At 40.2% G+C, this 24847-nt stretch overlaps 1 protein-coding gene across 1 annotated transcript in view; it reads left to right on the top strand.

Moving 5' to 3' along the window:
• The window catches only part of LOC122803787 (extracellular calcium-sensing receptor-like), a 204346-nt gene that overhangs the window by 81311 nt on the left and 98188 nt on the right, over window positions 1-24847 (top strand). The window contains exons 2-3 of the mRNA XM_044073475.1: window positions 11317-12153; window positions 13928-14155. Of these exons, the coding sequence (XP_043929410.1) occupies window positions 11317-12153; window positions 13928-14155 (1065 nt within the window). The remainder of the gene's footprint in view (window positions 1-11316; window positions 12154-13927; window positions 14156-24847) is intronic.

The raw sequence follows: 24847 nt of genomic DNA, 5'->3' as shown, positions 1-24847 counted from the left end.
TATATATATATGTGTGTGTGTGTGTGTGTGTGTGTGTGTGTGTGTGTGTGTGTATTTATCCATATATGCATGAATATATATGTATATGTGTGTATATGTATATATATATATATATATATATATATATATATATATATATATATATATAGATATATATATATATATGTATATATATACACATAGATGTATAACATATGTCCATAACATGCAGTGGAGTCATACCTCAGCACGAGTAGTCACTACTTCTTAGTGCAAGAGAATGTCATGTAAGTATTGCAGGTATAAATGTAGATTGTTGCTACTGTAACAGTGGTTATCTTAACAGAAATGTTGTGTGGGAAGTCACATCTGATATTGACATGTACGCCATCAGTTGCTAACAGACATCATAAGGTCATCATAGTGCAGTACCGCAGAAATCACAGTAATGATCCTGTGGAATACAACAGAGATATGACCAATAAATGTGGACAGTCTGACACATCTGGTCAGTCCAGAGGTATACACAGAAAACCTTAGTGCAAGACGTGTGGACCAAGCCTGACAAAGTGGATGTTTACAGACATGTAAATGGGGATATCAATGCTGAAATAGATAAACTCACACAGTTTATGCATTCACGCACTCCTCTCTGTCCTGACACATAATAACCAAAGCAGCAGATGTCACAAGCCCACATACAACCCACTAGTTAGTGACATACATCTGCACAGCATGCCACTGCTTTGTCAGAAATACACAACAGTTGTGGTGGTCTGGCAACAGTGCATCTGACAAATATCTGGACATAACATCACACTGGCTAAGTACACTGAGCTTCTAGGCATGTCACAAAGCACTGTGAAAACTACAAGCAGACTGCTACAACACTGGCCTACATTTCTTATGGGGGAATACACATGTACCTGCAAATATAGCAGGTTCTACAGGGATGTAACAGCACAGAGTAACAGACACTTGTGTGAAAGCGCATACCCACAACCAATCTGAACACAGCCACAGTCACATATGGTAAGTGCGCTTAATATTACAGTACATGGACTGTGTGATCAACACCATCCTCATATTTGCCACTCACACACTAACCCTACATATAGTGGGCCAATACACAATGTATTCTGATGTCTGACTGTGGTATGGGACATGTGTTGGTCTGGCCCTACAAACATGTACGTCAATAGGGTACTATACACTGGAGCAGCATGCAACATCAGATAGAACAGGACCAAGAACAATTAAAATTGAAAACCCCGAAGGAAGCTTACTGCAGATGTGATACAATAATCCAATGAACAAGCGGTAGATACAATAATCCAATGAACAAGCGGTAGATACAATAATCCAATGAACAAGCGGTAGATACAATAATCCAATGAACAAGCGGTAAATACAATAATCCAATGAACAAGCGGTAGATACAATAATCCAATGAACAAGCGGTAGATACAATAATCCAATGAACAAGCGGTAGATACAATAATCCAATGAACAAGCGGTAGATACAATAATCCAATGAACAAGCGGTTTTCGTTCAGGACCAAGAACAATGACATCTTCCACAATCTATACAGAAGCCAAGTTACATATTCACAATACACACTCTGTCAACAATCACAATAAGTACACAGGCCTCACTACTGTACACATTACAACAGAATGTCCAGGTTCTGTCCTCAAATATAAGCCCTACTATACATAACATGTCTAGTAGTCTGATATCTCAATGGCTTATCAGGTATGATGTCAGTAAATAATGATGTACTGAACATATGCACCTCTTACTGCATGACATATGTACAAAGATTGACATAGTTGTGGCTGGAGGAACAAGCACAGGGCCAATATTGACATGTTGCTGTGATAAACTCATACATTTACTACTGTAACGGGGCTTGTTATGACATATGTCTTCTGAGGGATATGAAATCAGTAACTCACATGTCTGTCACCATGTCCTGACTGCAATTCTCAGAGTATGCTACTGCATTTCTAAAGCTAGGACATGTGTGAGTAACACAACACATGTAAGACTCCAAACACTGGCCAGTCTGCAGATAGCCCTACAGGTGAGAGTTTCCTCAACCACATAACACCGGCATGACATATTAAATCATGTAGACCAGCCATATCCACACAAACCCTATTAAACCAACATTACTTCAAATGTAGAAGATCAAGACTTACATTCTGTCATCATGTCCTCATCCCCCTCTTGTTTGTTGGCCTGTCTCCACAGTGTATGTTGTAAGAGGTATATCCCACTACCCTCTGTGATGCTGTTTGCCAAACACTGACATGAAGTCCTGCTCACAGTGAATGAAAAGGGTCAACACCCACATGATGTTCTTAGTTACAGGAGTGTGTTTCCATGCTAGTGGTTATGGGAATGATACCACTGCTGTTCCAGATGCAATCTGCTAGTGGGGGACTGCAATTCATGCACAGGCCATCAGCTGATAATGAGCATCACTTACAAAACACAAGCTGCTGCCTAAGCAAAGCAGGTGTACTTTTCCACATCCACCAGGGAAGGAGTGAGACAGACAGAGACAAAGTAAGAAAGGAAGGGGGTAGGAGAGTAAGAGCTAAGCATGTTTGTGTCACACACTTAACAGTACTGGGTTCCAACCCCTGCCTGACTATGTATTGCTAATACATTTTTATGCAGTTATTGCATGTGCCACAGAGCTTACATGTTGGAGAGCTCTCCAAAGGTATCTTTGAAGGTGAGTGACATTCATAACAGTGATAAAGAAGGGATAAGGTAAGTGTAGTACATGTGTCTGTCCACAAAACAGGTGTCAAGGAAGACACAACCACACTCTCTCAGGGACTCACACACATTATCACAGTTAGCAGGGTCAGGATTAGAATTCCTAACTAACTATTTTGCTACACTACAGTATTATGCAGGTATCACATGCACCACAGAGGTTATCATATGGGCAACGGGTATGTCAAGGTGACTGACATCAGAAGGCATGCTACAGTAAGGCAATGGGAGGTGTAGTGAGTGTGAATGGATTCAAAATCATTAATCCCCACATACACACAGACACAGATTTGCCAGTACTGGCATGCATGGGTTCATTACTTCATAGGTGTGTAGTACTTAACTGTGCCAGAAGGCTGTACAAGGCTTGGATAAGGGTATACCTTGGCAACATGCCACATGACAATGGTTTACAGTGTGGCTCAAGGGTGTAGTCCTTGGACTGGCCCACACAGGTGAGTACTTTATTCATCATCCACTCATCTGGGTTATTATTGTGGGTAGCCAGTGCTGTGCAATGCTTGCCATGTATGTGTTCTATATTCCATAAAATGGATGGTGTCTGGGTTGTGCACATGTCCCACATGCATGTTCTGTGACATGTAGAAGTGTACTGGGGGTGTCTGAGATATGTTGCGTGGACAGATTGTTATCATTTGATGTGGCATTCCTGATCTCATGTGGTGAGAACTGGCTATGGAACTGAGGTTGTGCCTGCACCTATATTGACAGCATGATACAGGTATTCACTGGTGTTAGTTGCATCTGTCCATACAGGGCATGTGTATAAGGCATGGTGTTTCCTTTGTGGGTTACATATGCCGACTCTACAGTTGTTTCAGGCGTCCAGTGGGGAACATAGCAAAGGACCACTGGAAACAATTATTTGCCTATTATAGGGATGGAACAGGTTCACATGTCCTCTGTAGTCCACTGCAATCACTCCGTGGTTACTATCTGTGGGCAATATGCAGGGAACTACCAATATAGTGGTTGTTGCCTAGCCAAGTGTATTTGTGTATGAGACATGGGTGGAGAGTGTTCTCTGGGTAATACAAGGGTTGCCTATATTATTCACCAATCCATAATGTCACATGTAGGGGTATGGATGATCTACACCAGCCTCTCTGCTGTTTGACATCTGTTGTCCTTGTAAGGTGGACATTGTGAAATATAGTAGGTCCTCAATATAAGAAATTTGCAAAACCCGCCCCACAATGAGTCCTCTTATTACACAATCACAGCTACCTCCACACAGGATACTGATGACAGTTTTACACACACACACACACACACACACACACACACACACACACACACACACACACACACACACATGACAGTACTGAGATTCAAACCCCTACCTTGCTATGTATTGCTACTACAGTGTGCTGCATTTATTGGACATGCCACAGAGCTAATAGGGCTAGCCCTTCTCCAAAGGTATATTTCAAGGTGAATAACATCAGCAGGCTTGCCAAAGTAGGGCAATGTAAAGTGTAGTGACTGCTACTGGCCTCAAAAGCATTGATCCATACACACACAGAGTCTCACAATTGCTATATCTGGGATTAGAACTTCTACCTAATTAGTACATCACACTATAGCATTAAGAAGTCATAGGATGCACCACGGGGGTTATAGGGCCAAAGGTGTATTTCAAGGTGAATGACATCAGCAGGCTTGCCAAAGTAGGGCAATGGAAAGTGTAGTGACTGTGACTGGCCTCAAAAGCATTTATCCCTACACACACACTTAAACAAACACACACACAGAGTCTTACAGTTGCCATGTCTGGGATTAGAATTCATACCTAACTAATACATCACACTATAGCATTATGCAGTTATAGCATGCATCATGGAGCTTATAGGGTGAGCTCTTCTCCAAAGGTGTATTTCAATGTGAATGACATCAGCAGGCTTGCCAAAGTAGGGCAATGGAAAGTGTAGTGACTGTGACTGGCCTCAAAAGCATTGATCCCTACACACACACGCACACACACACACACACACACACACACACACACACACACACACACACACACACACACACACACACACACACACACACACACACAGTCTCATAGTTGCCATGTCTGGGATGAGAACTCCTACCTAACAAATACATCGCACTATAGCATTACGCAGTTATAGCACATGTCACGGAGCTTATAGGGCTATCCTTTCTCCAAAGGTGTATTTCAAGGTGACTGACATCAGCAGATTTGCCAAAGTAGGGCATTGTGGAGTGCAGTGTGTTTGAAGGGGTCATAAACCATTCGTCTGGAAGCACCCATACAACACTCAGTTACACACAGGTTTACATTTGACAGGATTGTGAATACAACTACTAGATGAATAATGACTTGTACAGTCATGTTACACAGTTATCACAAGCACCACAGACTCTATAGTGCTGAGGGCTACCAGAAGCAAATGTCTACAGTGATAGATATTTGTACATCATTTGGTATTGGCCAATTGGATGTGTGCTGGGTGGGACAGGCATCATGATGGGAAGCTCTTTGCCACTGTCTTTCACTCTCTTCCACACATCTATGTATATGCATGTTTGGCCTATTATAGTGTGTTGTCCTTGGATATATGTGTGTATTCCTATCCAATGTGTGTGCAAAGCATGACTGGTGTGCAATGTGGAGTGTGTGCACAGATATCTGCGACTAACAGTCCACTGTTGTTGCCAAACATGGACTTCATTTCTGTAAGTGTGGGAGCATGCCCAGTATGACCTTTCAGTATTTTGTTGTCAGACATGGGCTTCATTTCTCAGGCTTTGTTGCTCTAAGTGTGGGGGCATGCCCAATATGACCTTCTGTATTGAATGTGTGAATCCATTCCAGGCAGGTTGTACTCCAGTGCAGGCAGTTGTGTTCTACGCCTACAGCTAGCAATCTGTTTCTGCAGGATATCTGTAGATCGGTTGACAATATGGGGTCACAATGGGCAAAGGATAGTGGGATACTGTAAAACTAATTGTGTCTGTGCTGCTTCTGCTGTATGGTTTTGGTGTTAGCAGAGATATTCAGACATAGGTTCATAGGTTCATAGATTAGTACTAGACTAACTTCCCTTGTGGGCCATTTCAAGCCTAGACAATTGCCCCATGTGAGAATCAAACCCTGCAACTTGCGTCTGTAAGGTAAACACCTTAACCATTATGCCATCCTCCCACTATGTACTGTTTTACACTGTGATGTTTTATGTCATCAACTACTGACAGGTATACGTATTTGCTTGCAGTAATTTCCTGGGGAACACAAAATGAATGAAGCTGTGTCCAGTACTGATGTCTGTAACCTACATATTCTTGCATAATAATGCCATTCTGGAGGGGGAGCTGCAGACCCTTGCTGATGGGTCTGTCTAAATGCTTCAGCACCTTGGTACTGTGGTGGCTGAGGGTCCCATGCTTGTACATCTATTGATGTGACAGAATGGCCATATCCTGCTGTGGCCATACCTCACAGCTGTACAGATTTACACAGGTGACACAGAGGTAGGGCTCATATTTCTGGTCATTACCCCCTTCGCATTGTAGTTTACGAGCAGGTTTGTGGCCACCCATTCCTGTGTATGCAGGCTGGGATAGTATGTGCACACATCTGAGTTTCAGACATCACACACTCCATGGCGTCCATGCTTCTATGCCTTCCCCATTATTCTATCCTCTTCTGAACATTATGCAAATGATATCTGATAAGTATCCCTATAGTTATCACTTCATCCCAGCAGTATTTAGGGGTTGGTCCACAGTTCATGCAGTAGAACATGGTGGACATGCTAGTGGGATTTGACAACATGGCCTTGCATTTGTGTTCTGTGGACTGTGTTATGTTGTTATTTGGGAGGCCTTGAGATACCATACAATGGCAGTACGTTGAGGCACAGACCTTTAACAGAGGACTGTAGGGCACTTGGTAGTGATGCAGGTCATCTGTAGCAGGCCAGTGCATTCTGTCACTTCTACAGTCCCAGGCTGCAAGCTACTGTATATCCCTGGGGTGACAGGGTAGGTGTGCAAGGTGTTAATATCAGTAGTTTCTGTCCTTATTGATCCACTGGTGTGGATGCTGGCAGGCTGCTGCTTACAGCTAGGGCCACACCTACATGGAAAACCTCTTTATCATGCTGCATTCTCTGGCTATTCCCATACAGAAGTGGAGGTCATATTGTACTAATTCCCAACAGCAGAGATATGACCTGTGAGGTACCTGTGCATGATGGCGGGGTGAGCTGAGTGCATGTGTGCTATGGAAGCTACTTGCAGCTGACTCACAGAAATACGTGGGCCATTCCACTTATGCTGGCTTGTGCAGGGACATCAGTGGTTTCTCAGTACCTCATACCTGTGCCTTTTGTAGTCTGCCAGTGTTTGGCCAGACTACATCAGTATTCCATACTACACAGACAACTAATGTGCTGCTAACCTGTATGTGCAATTCCAAAGGTGTGTCCATTTGACAGTAACATTTTATGCACTCTCTATCTAGGGTGCAGCCAGCTGTATGTCTGGGCCCACATTCATACCATGTCCATCTTTCAGATGATCCAAACAATTAGTATGGATTACTGCTGGATTGTGTCTTGCTGGGATGCATTGTGTTTGGCACTGCAGTTGTGAGAACTTGGCCCTGTCAACAACAGTACTGGCTATTGCCCACCGGGACCCAACCCTCCATGCCTACATGCTGACCACTTTCACACAATATACAACACACAACATCCTAACACACTGTGCCCTGCATATTGTGCATGTGCAACAATCTATCCTGATACTTTGGCCAGCTCAGGTAATCTGTGCTCCATTGTTATTATACCCACACGTACATGTTACTACATTTCTACATAGGGTTGTGCGAGGGCACACCTGACAACTGTAAACATTTGCTATGACTGTACTAGTATTTCAGGTACTCTGCTGGCTTCCATTTCATTATGTATTCTGACCTATCATGCAGACTAGAGGTATATCAGTGTACTACAATTCTTAGGTATAATTGACCTACATTTCAGTTTCAGACTTATTACCCTTCAGAACTAACATTCCACTGCCTGACCCATTGTAGTCTGTCTGTGTAGGTCAGGAGGGGTGCTGTTCTCCAGAGCCATCAATCAGAGGCCTTAGCACAGTCTTTCTTTTTGTTTATCTACACATGTCCTGCTGGCTGAGACTGTTGTTGGGTATGTGAGCCTCACTGACATGCATGTTTGTGTCCTATGGACATACATTTGGCCCACCCACATGTCCTGCAGTGGGTTTTGTCACTTTGTCTAGTATTGCCTACTATGTTGACACCAGTATTTGTTATGGATTTCATGCTGCCGATATGGGTGTCTACTATCTGCTGCCATCCCATTCAGTCACCCGATTCCCTTACATGCTCAGATCCATACCATAGATACAGGTAGCAGAACATACTAATACATTCAGCAATTGATAGTGAGAGTGACTTACCTTGTGGCCATGCCAGTATTGAGGATGGTGCTGGAGGGCTGACTATGTCAGATGCACATAGTACACTCTCTATACATGGTTAAGCACAGGTAGTGTCATGTTTGGCATCACTTTTTCTGTATGTGTGAGTCAGAGAGAGGTGTCATTCCCTGGGTTCCTACCATGTCAGTGTATGTACTATGTGTTGCCTTTTTGGCAAGGCCTGGACATGCTGGGCATGCCTCCTTCTGCCTAAAGGGGCAGGCTCAGGTTGTTCCTCCTCTGAGTCATTCTGTGCCTGTGCTGGCCTTGGCAATGGTGGGGGGGGGGGCTATGTGGCCCTGCCCTATGCTGTTCCTGATGCAGCTCTTTCCACAGGATCATGTTGTGTAGCATGGCACATATGACAATTTGGGTACATGTAGCTGGTGAGTACTGCAAGGCTCCATTAGATGTGTCCAGATACCAGAACTGTGACTTGAGCATCCCAAACACATGCTCTATTATGATTCGAGTCTGTGCATGTGTCTCATTATGGAGTTCTTGTTTGGGTGTGTGTGCATTTCTGATGGGTGTCATCAGCCATGGCTCCAGTGCATAACCAACGTCCCCCACTAGATGGCCATATGGGATGTCCCCACTGGCAAATCTCTGGTACAGCTGCATCATATGCCAGATGTGAGGTTGTGATAGCTTCCAGGGCTGCCAGCATACACATTCATTATAATGCCCTGGGCATCACACATGACCTAGCAGTTGATGTAGGGGAAGCCCTTGCAGTTTATGTAGACTCTACCCCACTCACTGGGTGGTGCTTTGATGTGTATGTTAGTGCAATCTATAGCACCCACTACCTCAGGGTATTCTGCTATTTGGTGGAAGAGATGCATATTGCTGGTCAATGCCTCATGAGTGTTGAGGAAATATATGTGCTCACCAGCATGTGCTGACATGGCAATCATGAACTCGTGGAGTACCCTGGATGCTGATGCCTGTGAGATCCCCATGATGTCCCCAATTGGCCTATGGAGGGTACCTGTGGCTAGTATTCTTAAGCCTGCACATACCTTGATATCCACTGGGATGGGTTCCCCTCTGCTGGTTCTTTGTGTGAGGCGTGGCTGGCACAGCTCAAAAATTTGCTGTAGGCAGTCCCTTTCCACCCTATAGCACTCCATCTCCAGCTCATGTAGCCCCTGGTAGGTTACCCTGGGTCTGTACACTCTTCTCCTTCTCCTCATTGTGGGTTGGTCATCAGCATTATCATCCTCACCACCCTCAGCCTCTTCCACATGTTGATTTATGAGAGCAAAAGCAGCCGCTATCATTTTGTTCCTTTTGTTAGGTAAAATTTCCCTGTTTGTGTACACCGGTGGTGTAGAGTTTGTGGGAAAAAACAGAGGGAAAGGTATTTGCATAGTTTATAGTAGTGTGCTGGGCTAGGCTGGCCTGCTCCCTGTGTAATTGGCTGATTCCGATACATCTTTAATTACCTTCCTACTACTGTTTCCCTTTCCCATTGCCTTCCCGTTTAAGCCCAGAGGCGCTCCACGCAAACCCAGTGCTCAGATGTGAATGGAGCTGTTTAAAACCTGGTGCAACGTTGTGCACACCCATTTAGGCAATGTAAATACTGCTAGGCAGTTTCAGACACACCACCTTCCTTAGCTCTGCTAAGCTATGAGCAAACATGAGCCACAGAGCTCCAATAAGCTTAGAGTATGTCTGACACACCCCTGTATGATGTCAGCTAACTCTTAGGCTTGCACCATGGTTTTCCTGCACCTACATGGTTGGATGCTGGCTAGCAATGAGCGGAAATCTGTGAATCAGTATCATTCCCCTCATTTGCATAGAACTGACTGCTAATGCCTAGTTAGAAATCTAACATTGAGCCTTCCCCCTTAGCTACCACTATTCAGTGGCCTTGTTGTCTTCTGCCTGCCATTGACTATAATGGCAAAATTGTGATTTTGCCTAAAAAGCTTTTTTCAACTTTTTATTTTTATTTTTGGGCTGATCCCTTTTGCCCGCTGCTACTCTAAGCTTAAAACAGCTGAAATCGGCCAAAAAAATAACAGTTATTTTTTGTTATTTTTAAAACTATTTTCCATGCCAATGGCCATATATTTGGCCATTGGCATGCCTTCTACATTATATACACCCTTTATTTGGAGCTGTCATGGCTCCATTTTGTAGTTTGCAGAAATGTACTTGGTTACTAGCCGAATACATTTCTACAGGTTACACTAATCCTGCAGGGATGGCTACCTACTTCCTGGATCACTAATTCACCTCATTTGCATGGTTTTTTACCTGCAAATGGGGTAATTAGCATACAGGAGCTGTGTCCATGCAGGAATAGTGCAGGAGAGCTCGTGCACATCCCGGGAGCTTGTTCCTGGATCTCTCGGTGACCATATTCCCTCCAGCAGCTCTTGCACTATTAAATAGAATAAGGTGGTTTCAGTGCCCAAAACCAATACTTATCAACTAATAAATTGGTTTTACAATGTTATTTCATGACTGTTTATGTGCTGTGTGTTTGTTACATTGTGGCTTGGATAAAACTTTTGTTGTGTTGGATCTGCTGGTCTCCGGTGCCTTTGTTTAGTTTGTAACCTCTTGCACTATTCCTGCATGCTGTGCAGAGCTTGCTGAATCCCGGGAAAAGTGTGAAAGTGTGTGTGTGTGTGTGTGTGTGTGTGTGTGTGTGTGTGTGTGTGTGTGTGTGTGTGTGTGTGTGTGCTTTCCTGGGTATACACTGGTTGGCACAAAGTGTACTTTTCATCCAGAGATGCACTCTCCTTAATCAAGCTGATGTGACCATTTATGACACACGAAAATACTGAGGTAATACATTTGAAAATATATAAAAGCAGTGTTTACCAAACAAATGTATCCTATTGAAACTGTGATGTAAATGATGCTTAGCTGAGTGCATAGTATTAAACTTATTAAAATCATTACACTTTAACTTGGTCAACAATTAATCCACATGGTTGACTACAATTGCTGTTAATCTAAAATGTGAAAAAAAGGAAATAATTAAAATTAGTTGTTAAAATTTATACCTGTCTTTCCAGATTAGTTACTCAGCATCTGTTATGGCACTGAGTGACAAAAATCAGTTTCCTTCATTTCTCCGAACAGTACCGAGTGACCTGTTTCAGTCTGTTGGTTTAGCTCATCTAGTGCTGTATTTTGGGTGGACATGGGTTGGTATATTAGCTGAGACAAGTGACTATGGCCAACAAGGAAGCCAGATATTAAAAGAGGAACTTAGTAAAGCTGGTGCCTGCATTGCATTCTTTGAAACAATAGCCACTGTGAATACAGATAATAAGATTCAGTACATAAGTGAAATTATTCAGAAATCATCCACAAATGTGATTGTTATCTATGCTGCTGACATCACAATATTTCCCCTTATGCAAGAGATTGCTAGGAATAACGTGACCGGAAAGGTCTGGATTGCCTGTGATTCTTGGATTGATTTCCCCTTGTTGTCTCACACAAATTACTTTAAAACCTTTCAAGGGACACTTGGTTTCATGATGCGAAGAGGAGAAATGCCAGGATTTAAAGAATTTATTCATAGACTTTACCCTACAAATGACCCAGAAAATATATTTCTAAAAGTGTTTTGGGAAATGGTGTTTGACTGTAAATTACATTATCCAGAGATGAATGAAACAATTCAGGAGAAAGTCAAGCAAGGCCAAATCTGTACAGGAGATGAGAAACTAGAGTTAACTGGTTTACATTTTTTTGATCTTGAGCAGTTGCGATTTACTTATAATGTATATAATGCTGTCTATGCAGTTGCATATGCTTTACAAAATCTGACATCCTGCAAAAGTGGAGTAGGGCCATTTACCAATGGCACCTGTACCACAATTAACAACTTTAAGCCATGGCAGGTAAATGTATGCAAATATATGACATTCCTTTAGCTAGCCTTTCCTTTAAAAGTTATAATATAACAATGAAAATAATGCCAAGTCATAGATGGCTGTATAACTTACTAGATCAATGCCAGCTAATCGCATTAAAAATAACACACAAAAGAACATTTTAACGGCATCAGTAAATGGCCATTTAAATTCCTGCTATCAACAGGTTCTTTTTCTCAGCACTAAATATAGTTTTGTGGTCATAACACTATGTAGCTGTTACTTATGCACAAATATGTAAATAATGTCTATAGCTCTCTTGAATTTTATGTTGTTATTTGTCTTCTTAGTGTGTTATTTTTCTTGTCTGATTTTAAATACATTGATGGTTTTCTAAGTGTGTCTTGCATAAGGTTTATGATAATCCTAGATGGGGGTAGATAAAGTGCAATCCAAACATAAAACACATGTGGATTAGTGAGTATGTGTTTATTATTTAATAGTTAAGCTTGTGCTCCATAGTAGGAATAAGAAATTATTATATTTTACAAAAGATATTGAGGACTGTTAATAATTTTAATGAATCAGCACCATGCATGTGGATTGCACTTGGCAGTAACATGTCTAAAAGTCAAATAAAGGTTTATTTATGCAAAGAAATGTAACCATTGACTCTTGACTAAGTTCAAATGTGAATTAATGGTGGAAATTTGTAATAGGATAGTGACAGAACAAGCCATCACAGGGTATAGTAGCTGGAACCATGCATGAAGACTGCCAGTTAAATGTTATTGCATATGAGTTGTATTAATAAAACATTATGATATAGCTTAATGATTTATTATTTAGAATAGTATTGTATGTCAGTTTGGAGGTCAATGTCAATAAGGTGAAATACATGGTACTGACACATTAAAGTAACAAAGCAAATATAGAACAAGGCTTTCATCAAAAACGTTATCAATGCAGACTGCAGATAAAATACACTCTGCAAAGCTAACAATAAAATGTCTGACAAAAAGAATCTGCATTTTCTGTACTACATTCAATCATTTTTTATAGCAATATTCTTTATTTGGTTGTCATATGGGAGGCAGAGACTGTCCTGGCTGTTAAATAGACATAAGACAATAATCAGTTCTAAATGGATGTCAGTCAATTGTAGGCAATGGAAACTCACCTACACACACACACACACACACACACACACACACACACACACACACACACACACACACACACACACACACACACACGCACACCCGCACACGCACATGCACACACACACATACTTGCACGCATGCACGTGCACCAGTACAGGTATACTCCCACACATACATGCTAATGCAGACATACAGTCATAGAAACACACAACACACACCTGAACATATACATACATATACACCTCCCCCAAGAGGGAAGCCAATCGACCAGTCAACCCATCTGTACAGCAGCTGACCATTTCACATTCTGGACTCAGAGCCTTACCTATGTTACCAGAAGTGCCTCTGAGACAGCATGCCAGATTCTGATAGGGACTATTGCCTGTCAATTCTCTAGTCAAGAGATAAAATGGAGCAACTCCTTCTGTTACCCAAAACATACATACTGCCTCTGGTTGTATACCTTTATTTTAAAGCAAAATCTCTTGATCCATATTAAAACCTGTATTCAGAGTACACTTAGTTTATGATAACATTGCTGTAATATACAGGATGTTAGAGCAATGATAATGAAGTCAGTAGTACTAATATTAGTATGGTTTACATTTTTTTATCTCCCTCTCTCACTCTCTCTGAAGCTTCTCCATTATCTAAATAATGTTCATTTTTGGAACAAGAATGGAGAGGAAGTCTTCTTTGACAAGAATGGAAACACACCAGCATTGTATGACATACTAAACTGGCAGCCAACAACAAGTGGTTCTTTCAGATATGTGGAAGTCGGCCATTTCAAATCTAGTTATGAAAATGGTCATGAACTAATGATAGATGTGAATTCTATTCTATGGAACAAAGGCTATAAAGAGGTAAGAATGAAAAGGATATAACTATTTAATGAGGCAAGCCTTTTTTTGCTATCTGATATATTTAAGCATATTCACTTTTTAAAATATAGAAAGATCAGGAATGTTGTTACCTACAATGGTCATATAGCACTGATGGCTTTGATTGTGAGGTGTTAATGAGCAGTCCAGGGTTTGATTCCTATAGACTGTTTCCTCAAAGTTTAACTCTTGACTAAGTCACATAACCATATTTAGTGCTCTGGGTAAGCCTGAAAGGAGATGACTTTGCCTAATGAACTTTATCTGGCTACTGAAAAAATATCAGCCAAATGTATCCAGTCTTATTCCATTTATGAATAGCAACCATTTTTAATTTTGTAGAAAACATTATCCCTTCAATGGGCACTAAGTAACTCAGCCTTATATGTGAAGTATAATTAATTTCCTGTCTTTGTCAACAGGGTCAGGGTCTTGAATGTTTTTATAATGCTTGCTGACCAGCAGTGCCTCTGAGCCAGCTCAACATTGCAGTCAGTTGATAATGTAGTTCAGAGTCGTACATGGTCTACATGACACTCAGTTATATTACATTACATGTTTCTTGGAACACCCTTACCTCCATCAAGAATAACACTGACAATTGGATGTGTATCCACAAGATCATTCCTGGCTGACATGATTGATTGTTTGTTTATTTTAATGGTTACATATGCATTTCAAGTAATTCAACAAAACAATATAAACTTAGAAAAAAGATAAAGAACAAACTCACATGTTACAAAAATTCAAATATCAAGTGCCTAAATAACATGTCTATGTTTTGTTTGAATCAGCTACTTTGCCAAAGACAGACAGATGATTACATGGTTACTGTTGGTCAAGCACACTTTTACGTCTAGTTCTTACGTGTATGACTAAAGTATTTTTCCCTTCCTTGTACTTTCTTGTAATAGCTGAATGAATCTGTCTTGGTCTAGGACAATCACTAGCTTATCTGTCATCCAAACTTTGACACAGCAATACACAGCTCTTGAAGACTGAAGTCTCCAATCAGGACTGCTTTCTTTGTCTGTCACAAGACCATTTCCATTCATTTCCTGTTGATCATGCTCTTACTCACTATCTTATTAAGTGTCACATTGTAGTTAACCACCAGGGCTCACCATTTTTATCCTTCTAGTCTATCAGGGAGTTATATTTGGGATCCTGTACATTCACTGTTAAACTCTATCTATACTGACCCATTTCCTTTCTTCTTGTGAAAGCAGCCAGATCCTGCCATATCCTTCTTAACAGGATGGCCTTTCTCTCCAGTGTCAGACAGTGGTAATGGCATCTCCAAGTCAGGTTTCTGCCTCTGAAGGGCAAAAGTCAGGAAGAGGATATCATGCACATGACCATTGCTGGGAGTTTTATTTGACAAGTAGAGAAGAATGTTAGCTAGAGTGGAGAAAGTAATGATGATGCCAGATGCATCACTGAACATAGCATCAGCTGTAATCCCCCACATTGGTACGCTTGTCAGTCTACCTGTGAACATTGTACCACTCTTTGATTTCCACCGAATAGTACACAATCATGTGCTGAATTGCACACCCTAGAATGGATGAGGTGACATAAGCTGCAAACCTCCACCCCCAGCCCAGCTCCTCCAGCATCCAAGCCACTAATCAAACACAAGTTCATAGGTTTATAGGTAAGTACTAGGCCAGCTGCCCTTGTGAGACATTTTAAGCCTTGTCAGTTTCGCTCAAAGGTGAGTATCAGTCCTTGTACCTTGTGTCTGTGAGATAAACCTCTTAAGCAGTATGCCCTGGCTATGGCTTAGGATGTCACACAGCCACAGTTGGGTTTACCCTGGTCTGTGGGACTGTTATCTAATTTGTCAGCTGCCATCTAAGTTGCATCAGGGCTCCATACACCTAAGTCATGAAGTCATAAAAAAATGCTAATTTGTATGCTGCTCTCTTCCCTGCTTTGCATCTCTTTACTTAAATATCTTGCAATTTAAGTGCTGCATATTATAAACAGTCAATATTCACCATATTTTGCTTTATTTGCCCTAATTGAGCAACTGAAAACCTTGTATCTCTGTATCCTTATTTAAACATTTGCTGAGATTTAATCACATCTTCTCTGTTTGTCTCCTTCTCTTATACCAAACCCTTTGAAGTCCCCCCCCTCCCTTTTCTTGTCTAAACTACTAGAATCGATTATAATGATATTTTCTTGGTAGTTTTGTCTATCCTGGTCTGTACTCTTTAGCATTTTGTTTCCTTTGTGCCACTCCATAGTCCTATTAACACCTGATTCTACCAATTGCACCTGCCGCCTTTCCTTATGATTCATGTGTCATTCTGCCTGTTGCTGTACTCCCCACCCCACTTCCAGCTCAGCTGAAGGGAATAGTCATCCTGACATATCAGTGTATTTTGATTTTTTGAGCAGGGCTATCCCAGTAAAACAGAGCGAAAGAGAGACAGAGAGACGTTAAATGACTTAAGTCCATGATGCTTTTTTACAAAGTCTCTGAATGTGAACCGCCATACAATTAGTCATGTAGGGAGGGTGGTCTTCCTGGGAAGATCTAGCAACATAAGCTCAGACCACCCACTTGATAGGGGAAAACTCAAGGGAATTTTTACTGCAAAGGAAAGAAAAGTAATTTTAGATGGAATCACATGATATGGTAGCTGCTTTAATTAAAACATTGAAAGAAGCATCCTCAGAAAATAAGACAGTGCTATTATCTGAGAGATATTTCATGGTGGTGAAGGAGGTGAAGCTTTACTACAGGGCTGCTTAAAACAATCAGAAAAATAACTGTTGCTTATTTGCAAATGAAAAATTTTCATTGGGAATGGAGAACCCGGACGCTGGTTTAGAACAGTAGTGAGCAAGAGAGAAAGAGAGAGAGCACTCCCACTTGGGAGAGCTGTATCTTGGAGAATCAAAAGAAAACTGATAGTTTAGAAAAAGACCTAAGAGAATCAGTCTGAAATTAATAGTATTATCAGAAGAAATTCCAGAAATGTTAGTAACTGAGGTAATCTGCTTAAGAAAATACTTCACATTTAAATCATAGTGCCCACCAGCTATGGTAGCAAAATCTCCAGGCATGTGTTACTCACAATGTCCACAGCTAGAACAAGAGGTTGGTTAACTGAACACAGCAGACATTATTCAAGCATTTATTTTGTAGATAACCAGTAGAGTTTATAGATATTACCATAAATGATGTGTACAGAATAAGGCAAGTAATGGAGGAATATGGATACCAAGTTTAACAACTGGGGACAGAAGCAAAACTAATAAATCAAAATAAAATTACTCTGCAGAGAAATGCCAACAAAGCTGTTTTAAAATCAGAGTAAGAAGCAATAAAATATATTGAGAAACTACAAAGGAAAATATTACAAGACAATTATTTTTACTGTAGTGGAGCAGTTATAAAAATGAGATGGAATGAGAGATGACATTACTAAGAGACATACAATCAACTAAAGTACAGATAATGAGCCACTAAATAAGAAAAAAAAAACTGTATTAGCTCAAGAGGGCCAAAACTCATCAGTTGAAGACACAGGAAGGAAAAATGATATACCATATAAAAATGATGAAGTCCAAATATCCAAACTGCCAAACAGGCACTGGACTCAGGGCCATACAAAAAAATAAATAAATAAAAAATAAAAAAAATCAAATAAATCACCATCAAATAAAATCCCAGTCCAGGTTAGGCAGAGTCCCTCATTGACTCTCTTCAAGAGGAATCTTAATGAGTGGATGGGAGATCGTAGGTTTACCCCGGGTATCACTTCTGTGTCACTGTTAGACAGTATACTAACCTCGAAAAAGGGCATAGCAAAATAAATTTAAAATGGGTGGCGAAAGCCAAACACATTCTGGCTAGGCTTATAAATGCCCTAGGGCAGATAGCCTAGTATAAAACTATGAACCTATGATCCTAAGAAAAAAATTACAGTATAGCTTCAAAGAATATCTGCTACTGATACAGGTGCAAGGGAAAATCAGGGCATCAGTTTTATTACCTAAAAAAAGATAGTCAGCAGAGTAAAACACAGCCTGAAAATTTTGGAGTTTTGACTCACCTCCTCCACTGATCATGACTTCACCCCAGTGCCTGTCCACTCAAGGTCTACCAGCTGCTGACCCACACCACCAGACTTTAATCTGATTTATATTGCTGAAACAGCTTTTGATAAAACATCGAGGGACTATACTCACCTGTGTCTCCATCTTGGAGGGGTTACTTATGGCCTACCCATTTCAGTCCCCCCCCATATGGTAAGTGACTCTATACCTAAACATTTATGAGAAAAAGTTAATTGATTTCTTAGTATTCTAAATTTGTGTGGAAAAAAGCCAAACATGCAATTGTAATTGTAACTTGAAGGTTTTCACAATTCCTTTTTGGTACGCGTCAAATGCTTAAAACTGCAGTAAAATGTTTTCTTACTAACAACTTTCAAGCAAGTAAAGTATAGTTTAAAGTGATAATTAAGATATATATATTACAACTTTCAAAGAAAACATGTTCTGTAACAGAAATAGAGAAGTTTTCTTTGAAATATATAGGCTGAATCTTGTGAGCTGACCAAACCAAAACACAGTATTGCTTCTTTAAAAAAAATTCTGAATGTAGAAAACATTTTTTTATATTTTGGTCCAAACAAATGTAAATCCATAAATACCACTACATAATAATAAACAATGCATAGCAGTATTTGCATTATCATCTGTGATTAACAAACAAATGACTTATGGATAACAGTGTGGAGAAGAGAGGGGAACTTACAGGAATGTACGTGCGGACAATGTGTCTAACATAGCACTGCAGCATCAAACTGCCAAGATACAGCAGTGGATTGCTTATCAGAATATAGCTGACCAACACTGTCACCATTTTCTGGAATGCCAGTCTTGGTACAACGAGGAAACATCACAGGATATACCAGTACTTTACAGTTTGCACTGCAGTACAGACAAGCCCATTGCTACAACCACATCTGGCCCTCTCCAACTCAGTGGCACAGCTCTGCTCCTACGGATGGGAGAAGCAATTGCACTAATTCCACCATTAGACTACTATGTTAATGACAACTCCACTGCAGTTATGACTACTGGGATTGAAACTTTGATGAACTAGTCCCCCTCATGATTGTAGAGGTCAGTTGACATAGAGTGCACCACCTGCAGTAGATATGCAAGGTACTAGTTAATGAGTAGGGGGTCTGATGTGTGTGTCTAATTGTCTTTCTGTCTATTCTTGTGTATGTTGGGAGAAAGCAGTAGCTATAGAGAGGAACAATGGCTGTACACAGTTTAAGTCATGTGTTTGTAGAGAATAGCTAAACAGTCCACTTATGCTGTAATGACAAAGCCAAAACAAAACAAAAACAAAAAAGGCTGAAACATACACATCTACAGCTAGTGTGGTTTTGCATTACTGGCCTAAATGTACCCCTAAAGCTGTAAAAAACGTTCTCACCCTTTTGTTTGGAAGTTATTTTGTATATTTTGCGGACACCCTCATGTTTAATGACATCAGGTTTGTTTTTAAGCTCTGTGTTTCTAAAGTATGTCCAACCATTTAATACTACTTACTGATGGCCAGAAAAAAGGCCAAAACATATATGCCTAAAGCAACTGCCATTTGGCTTTACTGGTCTGAATGTAACCAAAAAGACTAAAAAAAAAAAAAAAAAAAAAAAAAAATTAAAAAGTCATTTGCATTCAGAAGTCATGTAGCTGAAACAGTGGTATATCATTAAAGGTTCATTTGTGTATATCCCATGGGACTTCACTGCAGAAGGGTTAAGGATTTATAGCTGGAGAAGCCAGCTTGCCTAGTTCTTTCTATTTCTATTGATATAATTTAACAACCTTTAAAGACATTCCATGTGTGGACTGTGTGTGTGTGTGTGTGTGTGTGTGTGTGTGTGTGTGTGTGTGTGTGTGTGTGTGTGTGTGTGTGTGTGTGTGTGTGTGTGTGTGTGTGTGTGTGTGTGTGTGTGTGTGTGTGTGTGTGTGTGTGTGTGTGTGTGTGTGCGTGTGTGTGTGTGTGTGTGTGTGTGCGTGTGTGTGTGTGTGTGTGTGTGTGTGTGTGTGTGTGTGTGTGTGTGCGCGCGTGCATGTGTGTGTGTGTGTGTGTGTGTGTGTGTGTGTGCGTGTGTGTGTGCGTGTGTGTGTGTGTGCGTGTGTGTGTGTGTGTGTGTGTGTGTGTGTGTGTGTGTGTGCGTGTGTGTGTGCGTGTGTGTGTGTGCGTGTGTGTGTGCGTGTGTGTGTGTGTGTGTGTGTGTGTGTGTGTGTGTGTGTGTGTGTGTGTGTGTGTATGTAAGTCCATCTTTCTATCTATCTATCTATCTATCTATCTATCTATCTATCTATCTATTTATCTATCTAAAATAATTGCCAGTTAGGAAATGCATCATAACTAATACTGCTGCAAGGAAAAGAAGCACAAGAAATAAAAAACAGAAACTTAAAAGATAGACAATGATAAATAAAGATGATTAAACTTTGCAAAAAATGTGTGCAGTGCTAGTGTTAAATAGGCACTGCTTAGCTAAGTTGCTGTGGTGCATTAGTGGGCTGTAAGAATAGAAGTGAAACATTAAATATACAGTACAGAGGTATTTATAATCCATGTGGCTTTATCAATACAAAGAAGATCACGGAAGAGAGTTTTTGCAGCAGATATTTTGCAATATTTGGCAAACACTAGGCAGGATTTTTGCCAGGTCGAAAATTTAACAATTCACAGATAGCAACATTTGATGTATCTCTGATGGTTGTTAATGCTAGGAGCATTAATAATAAAGTTTTTTTTTCTACTGGAAAATTTGCTATGTTCCTACAACATTGATGTTGTTATTGTTTGTGAAACATGGTTAAAGAACAATGGCTGGAAACTAGTTCTGTCAGAGTATAAATATTTTTACTGTAGCAAACATTCTAGCAACAAATCAGGTGGAGGTATTACAACAGGGATTAAAGATAATTATGACACATGTTCAGTGATGACACCAATACTACAGACTGTGTAACTGTGACAGTAAAGACAACCCTGGAACATATAACAATTGTTGGAGTGTATAGACCTCCAAAGTCAAGTGCAGGTGACCTAGATGAATTCATACATTTCTTGCATGAAACACAGGACAGAAGACTGAGGATTTAAATTTATCAGAAACATACTAGAATAATATTGATTCAACAATGTTAGTAAGGAAATTATTCACAACATATATTCAGGAACAACAATTCCTTCAGATTGTAAAAAAAAACTACCAGGGGACAGAACATACTAGACATTGTTTGTGTTCCTAAAGAAATGACTGTTACTTCAAGTCAAATTTTACCACCATTGATGTGCAGTGATCAGAGGGTTATAAAGTTTAATTTGTTGCTAATCAATTCTGCCAAACTGAAATCTAAACCAATGTAAAGTAGGTTAATTACAAAATATATGGAAGCAAAACAGTCACCATGCAAAAGTAACTGGAGTGAGGTGTTCAGTGGAAAAACTGCAGCTGGAATGTGAAAAGTTTTGAAAGAGAAATTGTTTGAGTGCAAAAAATCAAAGGATCTAGGCATACAACATCAGGGGGATATATTTCCATAAGAACAAGATATCTGATTAAGGTATAAGACAAAAAATATAAGAAATGGAAGACAGGTTGAACTACTACTTTGAAAACTGAAATAAACCAGCTGGACAAACAGAATAAGCATAGTGTGAGACAAGATCAAGAACAATTTGAAGAAAATGTATATAATGATAATGAGCGCAATATGAAACCTTTTGATAGACACATATGTGGAAGGAGTAAAGACACACAAATTGATACACTATGTACAGATTCTAAAATGTATTCTCAGACACAACAGATTATAGATATATTTACAAAATTTTACGCAAAACAGTTTGACTGCACAAAAGGAGTGATAAATTGACATCCAGGTAACTCCAGATACTGGAATCAAATTAGATTATATTGAAACAAACTGCACAAACTGAATACAAACAAAGCACAGGGAGGAGATTGAATTAGTAACAATGACCTGAGAACACTTCAGCAAGAACTTATGGTACCCTTATATCTATTATTCACTAGGTCATATAAATATGGGGAGATTCCTCAAAATTGGAGACATGCACTTATTAAACCTGTCTTCAATGAAAAGGGCAGTAGGACCAACCCAGAGTCATATAAACCCTTAAGTCTACTTTCATGTTGTGGAAAAATAATGGGGAAGGTAACATTGGATAAGTTATTGTCAGAAATGGATAGGTTGGGACTTGAAACCATACATCAGCATGCATATGTTGAAAACAGATCTAGTATCACCTGTAACACGATGTTCTATAACAATATAATAACAGCTATGAATGAAAATTTTGCTGTGATATAACTGATATAGATTTGACTTTGGCATGTGACAGAATCATACACAAAATACTGATCAATAAATTAGTACAACAAGGTATTGATGTACTCTTCAAAAGATGGATAGCTGCATGGCTTACAAATAGGACATGGCAAGTATCATACAACTACTGGACAGGTCAAATCCTTGGTTGCAGTCAGGGTGTCCCACGGGGCTCTGTCCCAGGACCTTACTTGTTTAGATTGTATCTTTTAGACCTAACTTTTTCATCTGAGGTATTCTACAGTCTATATGCAGATGACCTAAAATTGAGTGAACTGATTACATGTGTTACAGATAAGGCATGTCTGCAAAATAACTTGACTAACTTGACCATTTGGGCACAAGAGAATAATATGGTGATAAATACATCAAAAACTAAGCATATGAGATTTGGGAGACATAAATTGAAAAGTGAATATATAATACAGCACACAGTGATTGAAATTGTAGACTTATGTAAGGACTTGAGTATATGGGTAGATTCAGCTATGAGATTTTCTAATCATATCAACCAATTGGTTAATGATAGTTATAGAACTATAGGTTGTATAAAAAGATTTATAAAGTATAAGAAATCAGAAATGATGAAGTCATTGTTTGTTAGTTACATTAGATCCAAACTTAAGTATGGAATAACAACATGGAAACCCTATAAGAAAAGAAGCATGAGTAAACTGGAAAGAGTACAACGGAAATATACCAAGGACATCCATGGATGTGAAAATTTAAGTTATTACGAAAGACAAAAATATCTGTACTGTTGTCCGCGTGTATGATTTGGCAAAATTTTACACCGGATGCCCTTCCTGACACAACCCTCCAAATTTATCCAGGCTTGGGACCGGCACAAAGAAATGCATAGGGGTTATCCTGAAGGAACAGTATGCTAAGAGTGTTTTGGAGGTGAAAAGAGTGTCGGATAGAGTGATGTTTATGAAGCTGCAAATTGATGGTGTAATGATGAATGTTGTTAGTGCATATGCTCCACAGGTTGGGTGTGCAATGGATGAGAAAGAAAAAAATTGGAGTGAGTTGGATGAAGTGGTGATGACTGTACCCAAGGGTGAGAGAGTGGTGAATGGAGCAGATTTCAATGGGCATGTTGGTGAGGGGAACAGAGGGGATGAGGAAGTGATGGGTATGTATGGTGTTAAGCAAAGGAATGCAGAAGGTCAGATGGTAGTGGAAGTTGCGAAAGGGATGGACATGGCTGTGGTGAATACGTATTTTAACAAGAGGGAGGAGCATAGGGTGACATACAAGAGTGGAGGAAGATGCACACAGGTGGATTATATCTTATGTAGCAAGGCCAGTCTGAAGGACATTGGAGACTGGCAGGGGAAAGTGTAGTTAGGCAGCATAGGATGGTGGTTTGTAGGATGACATTGGTGATCAAGAAGAGGAGTAGGAGTGTGAGGGCAGCACCAAGGATCAAATGATGGAAATTGAAAAAGAGTAATTGAGAGGTGGAGTTCAGGGAAGAGTTAAGACAGGACTGGGTGGCAGTGAAGAGTTACCAAATAGCTGGGTAACTACAGCAGAGCTAGTAAGGGAGATGGCTAGAAAGGTGCTTGTTGTGACATCTAGAAAGAGGAAGGAGGGCAAGGAGACCTGGTGGTGGAATGACAAAGTACAGGAGAGTATACAGAGAAAGAGGTTGGCGAAGAAGTGGGATTGTCAGATAGATGAAGAAAGTAGACAGGAGTATAAGGAGATGAGGTGCATGGCAAAGATATAGGTGGCGAAGGCTAAGTATAAGGAGTATGAAGAGTTGTATGAAAGGTTGGACACTAAGGAGGGAGAAAAGGACCTGTACCGATTGGCTAGACAGAGGGACCAAGCTAGTAAAGATGTGCAGCAGGTAAGGGTGATAAGGGATAATGAGGGAAACGTACTCACAAGTGAGAAGAGTGTGTTGAGCAGATGGAAAGAGTACTTTGAGGGGTTGATGAATGAAGAGAATGAGAGTAAGAGAAGGTTGGATGATGTGCAGATAGTGAATCATGAAGTGCAGTGGATTAGCAAGGAGGAAGTAAGGATAGCTATGAAGAGGATGTAGAATGGAAAGGCTGTTGGTCCAGATGACATACCTGTGGAAGCATGGAGGTGTTTAAGTGAAATGGCGGTGGAGTTTTTAACTAGATTACTTAATGAAATCTTGGAAAGTGAGAGGATGCCTGAGGAATGGAGAAAAAGTGTTTCGGTACTGATTTTTAAGAATAAGGGTGATGTGTAGAGCTGTAGTAATTACAGAGG

This window comes from Protopterus annectens, chromosome 6.part0 (assembly GCF_019279795.1).
Source record: "Protopterus annectens isolate FY-2018-M chromosome 6.part0, PAN1.0, whole genome shotgun sequence".
NCBI classification, from domain to species: Eukaryota; Metazoa; Chordata; order Ceratodontiformes; family Protopteridae; genus Protopterus; species Protopterus annectens.
This window is presented reverse-complemented; position numbering and strand designations above follow the sequence as displayed.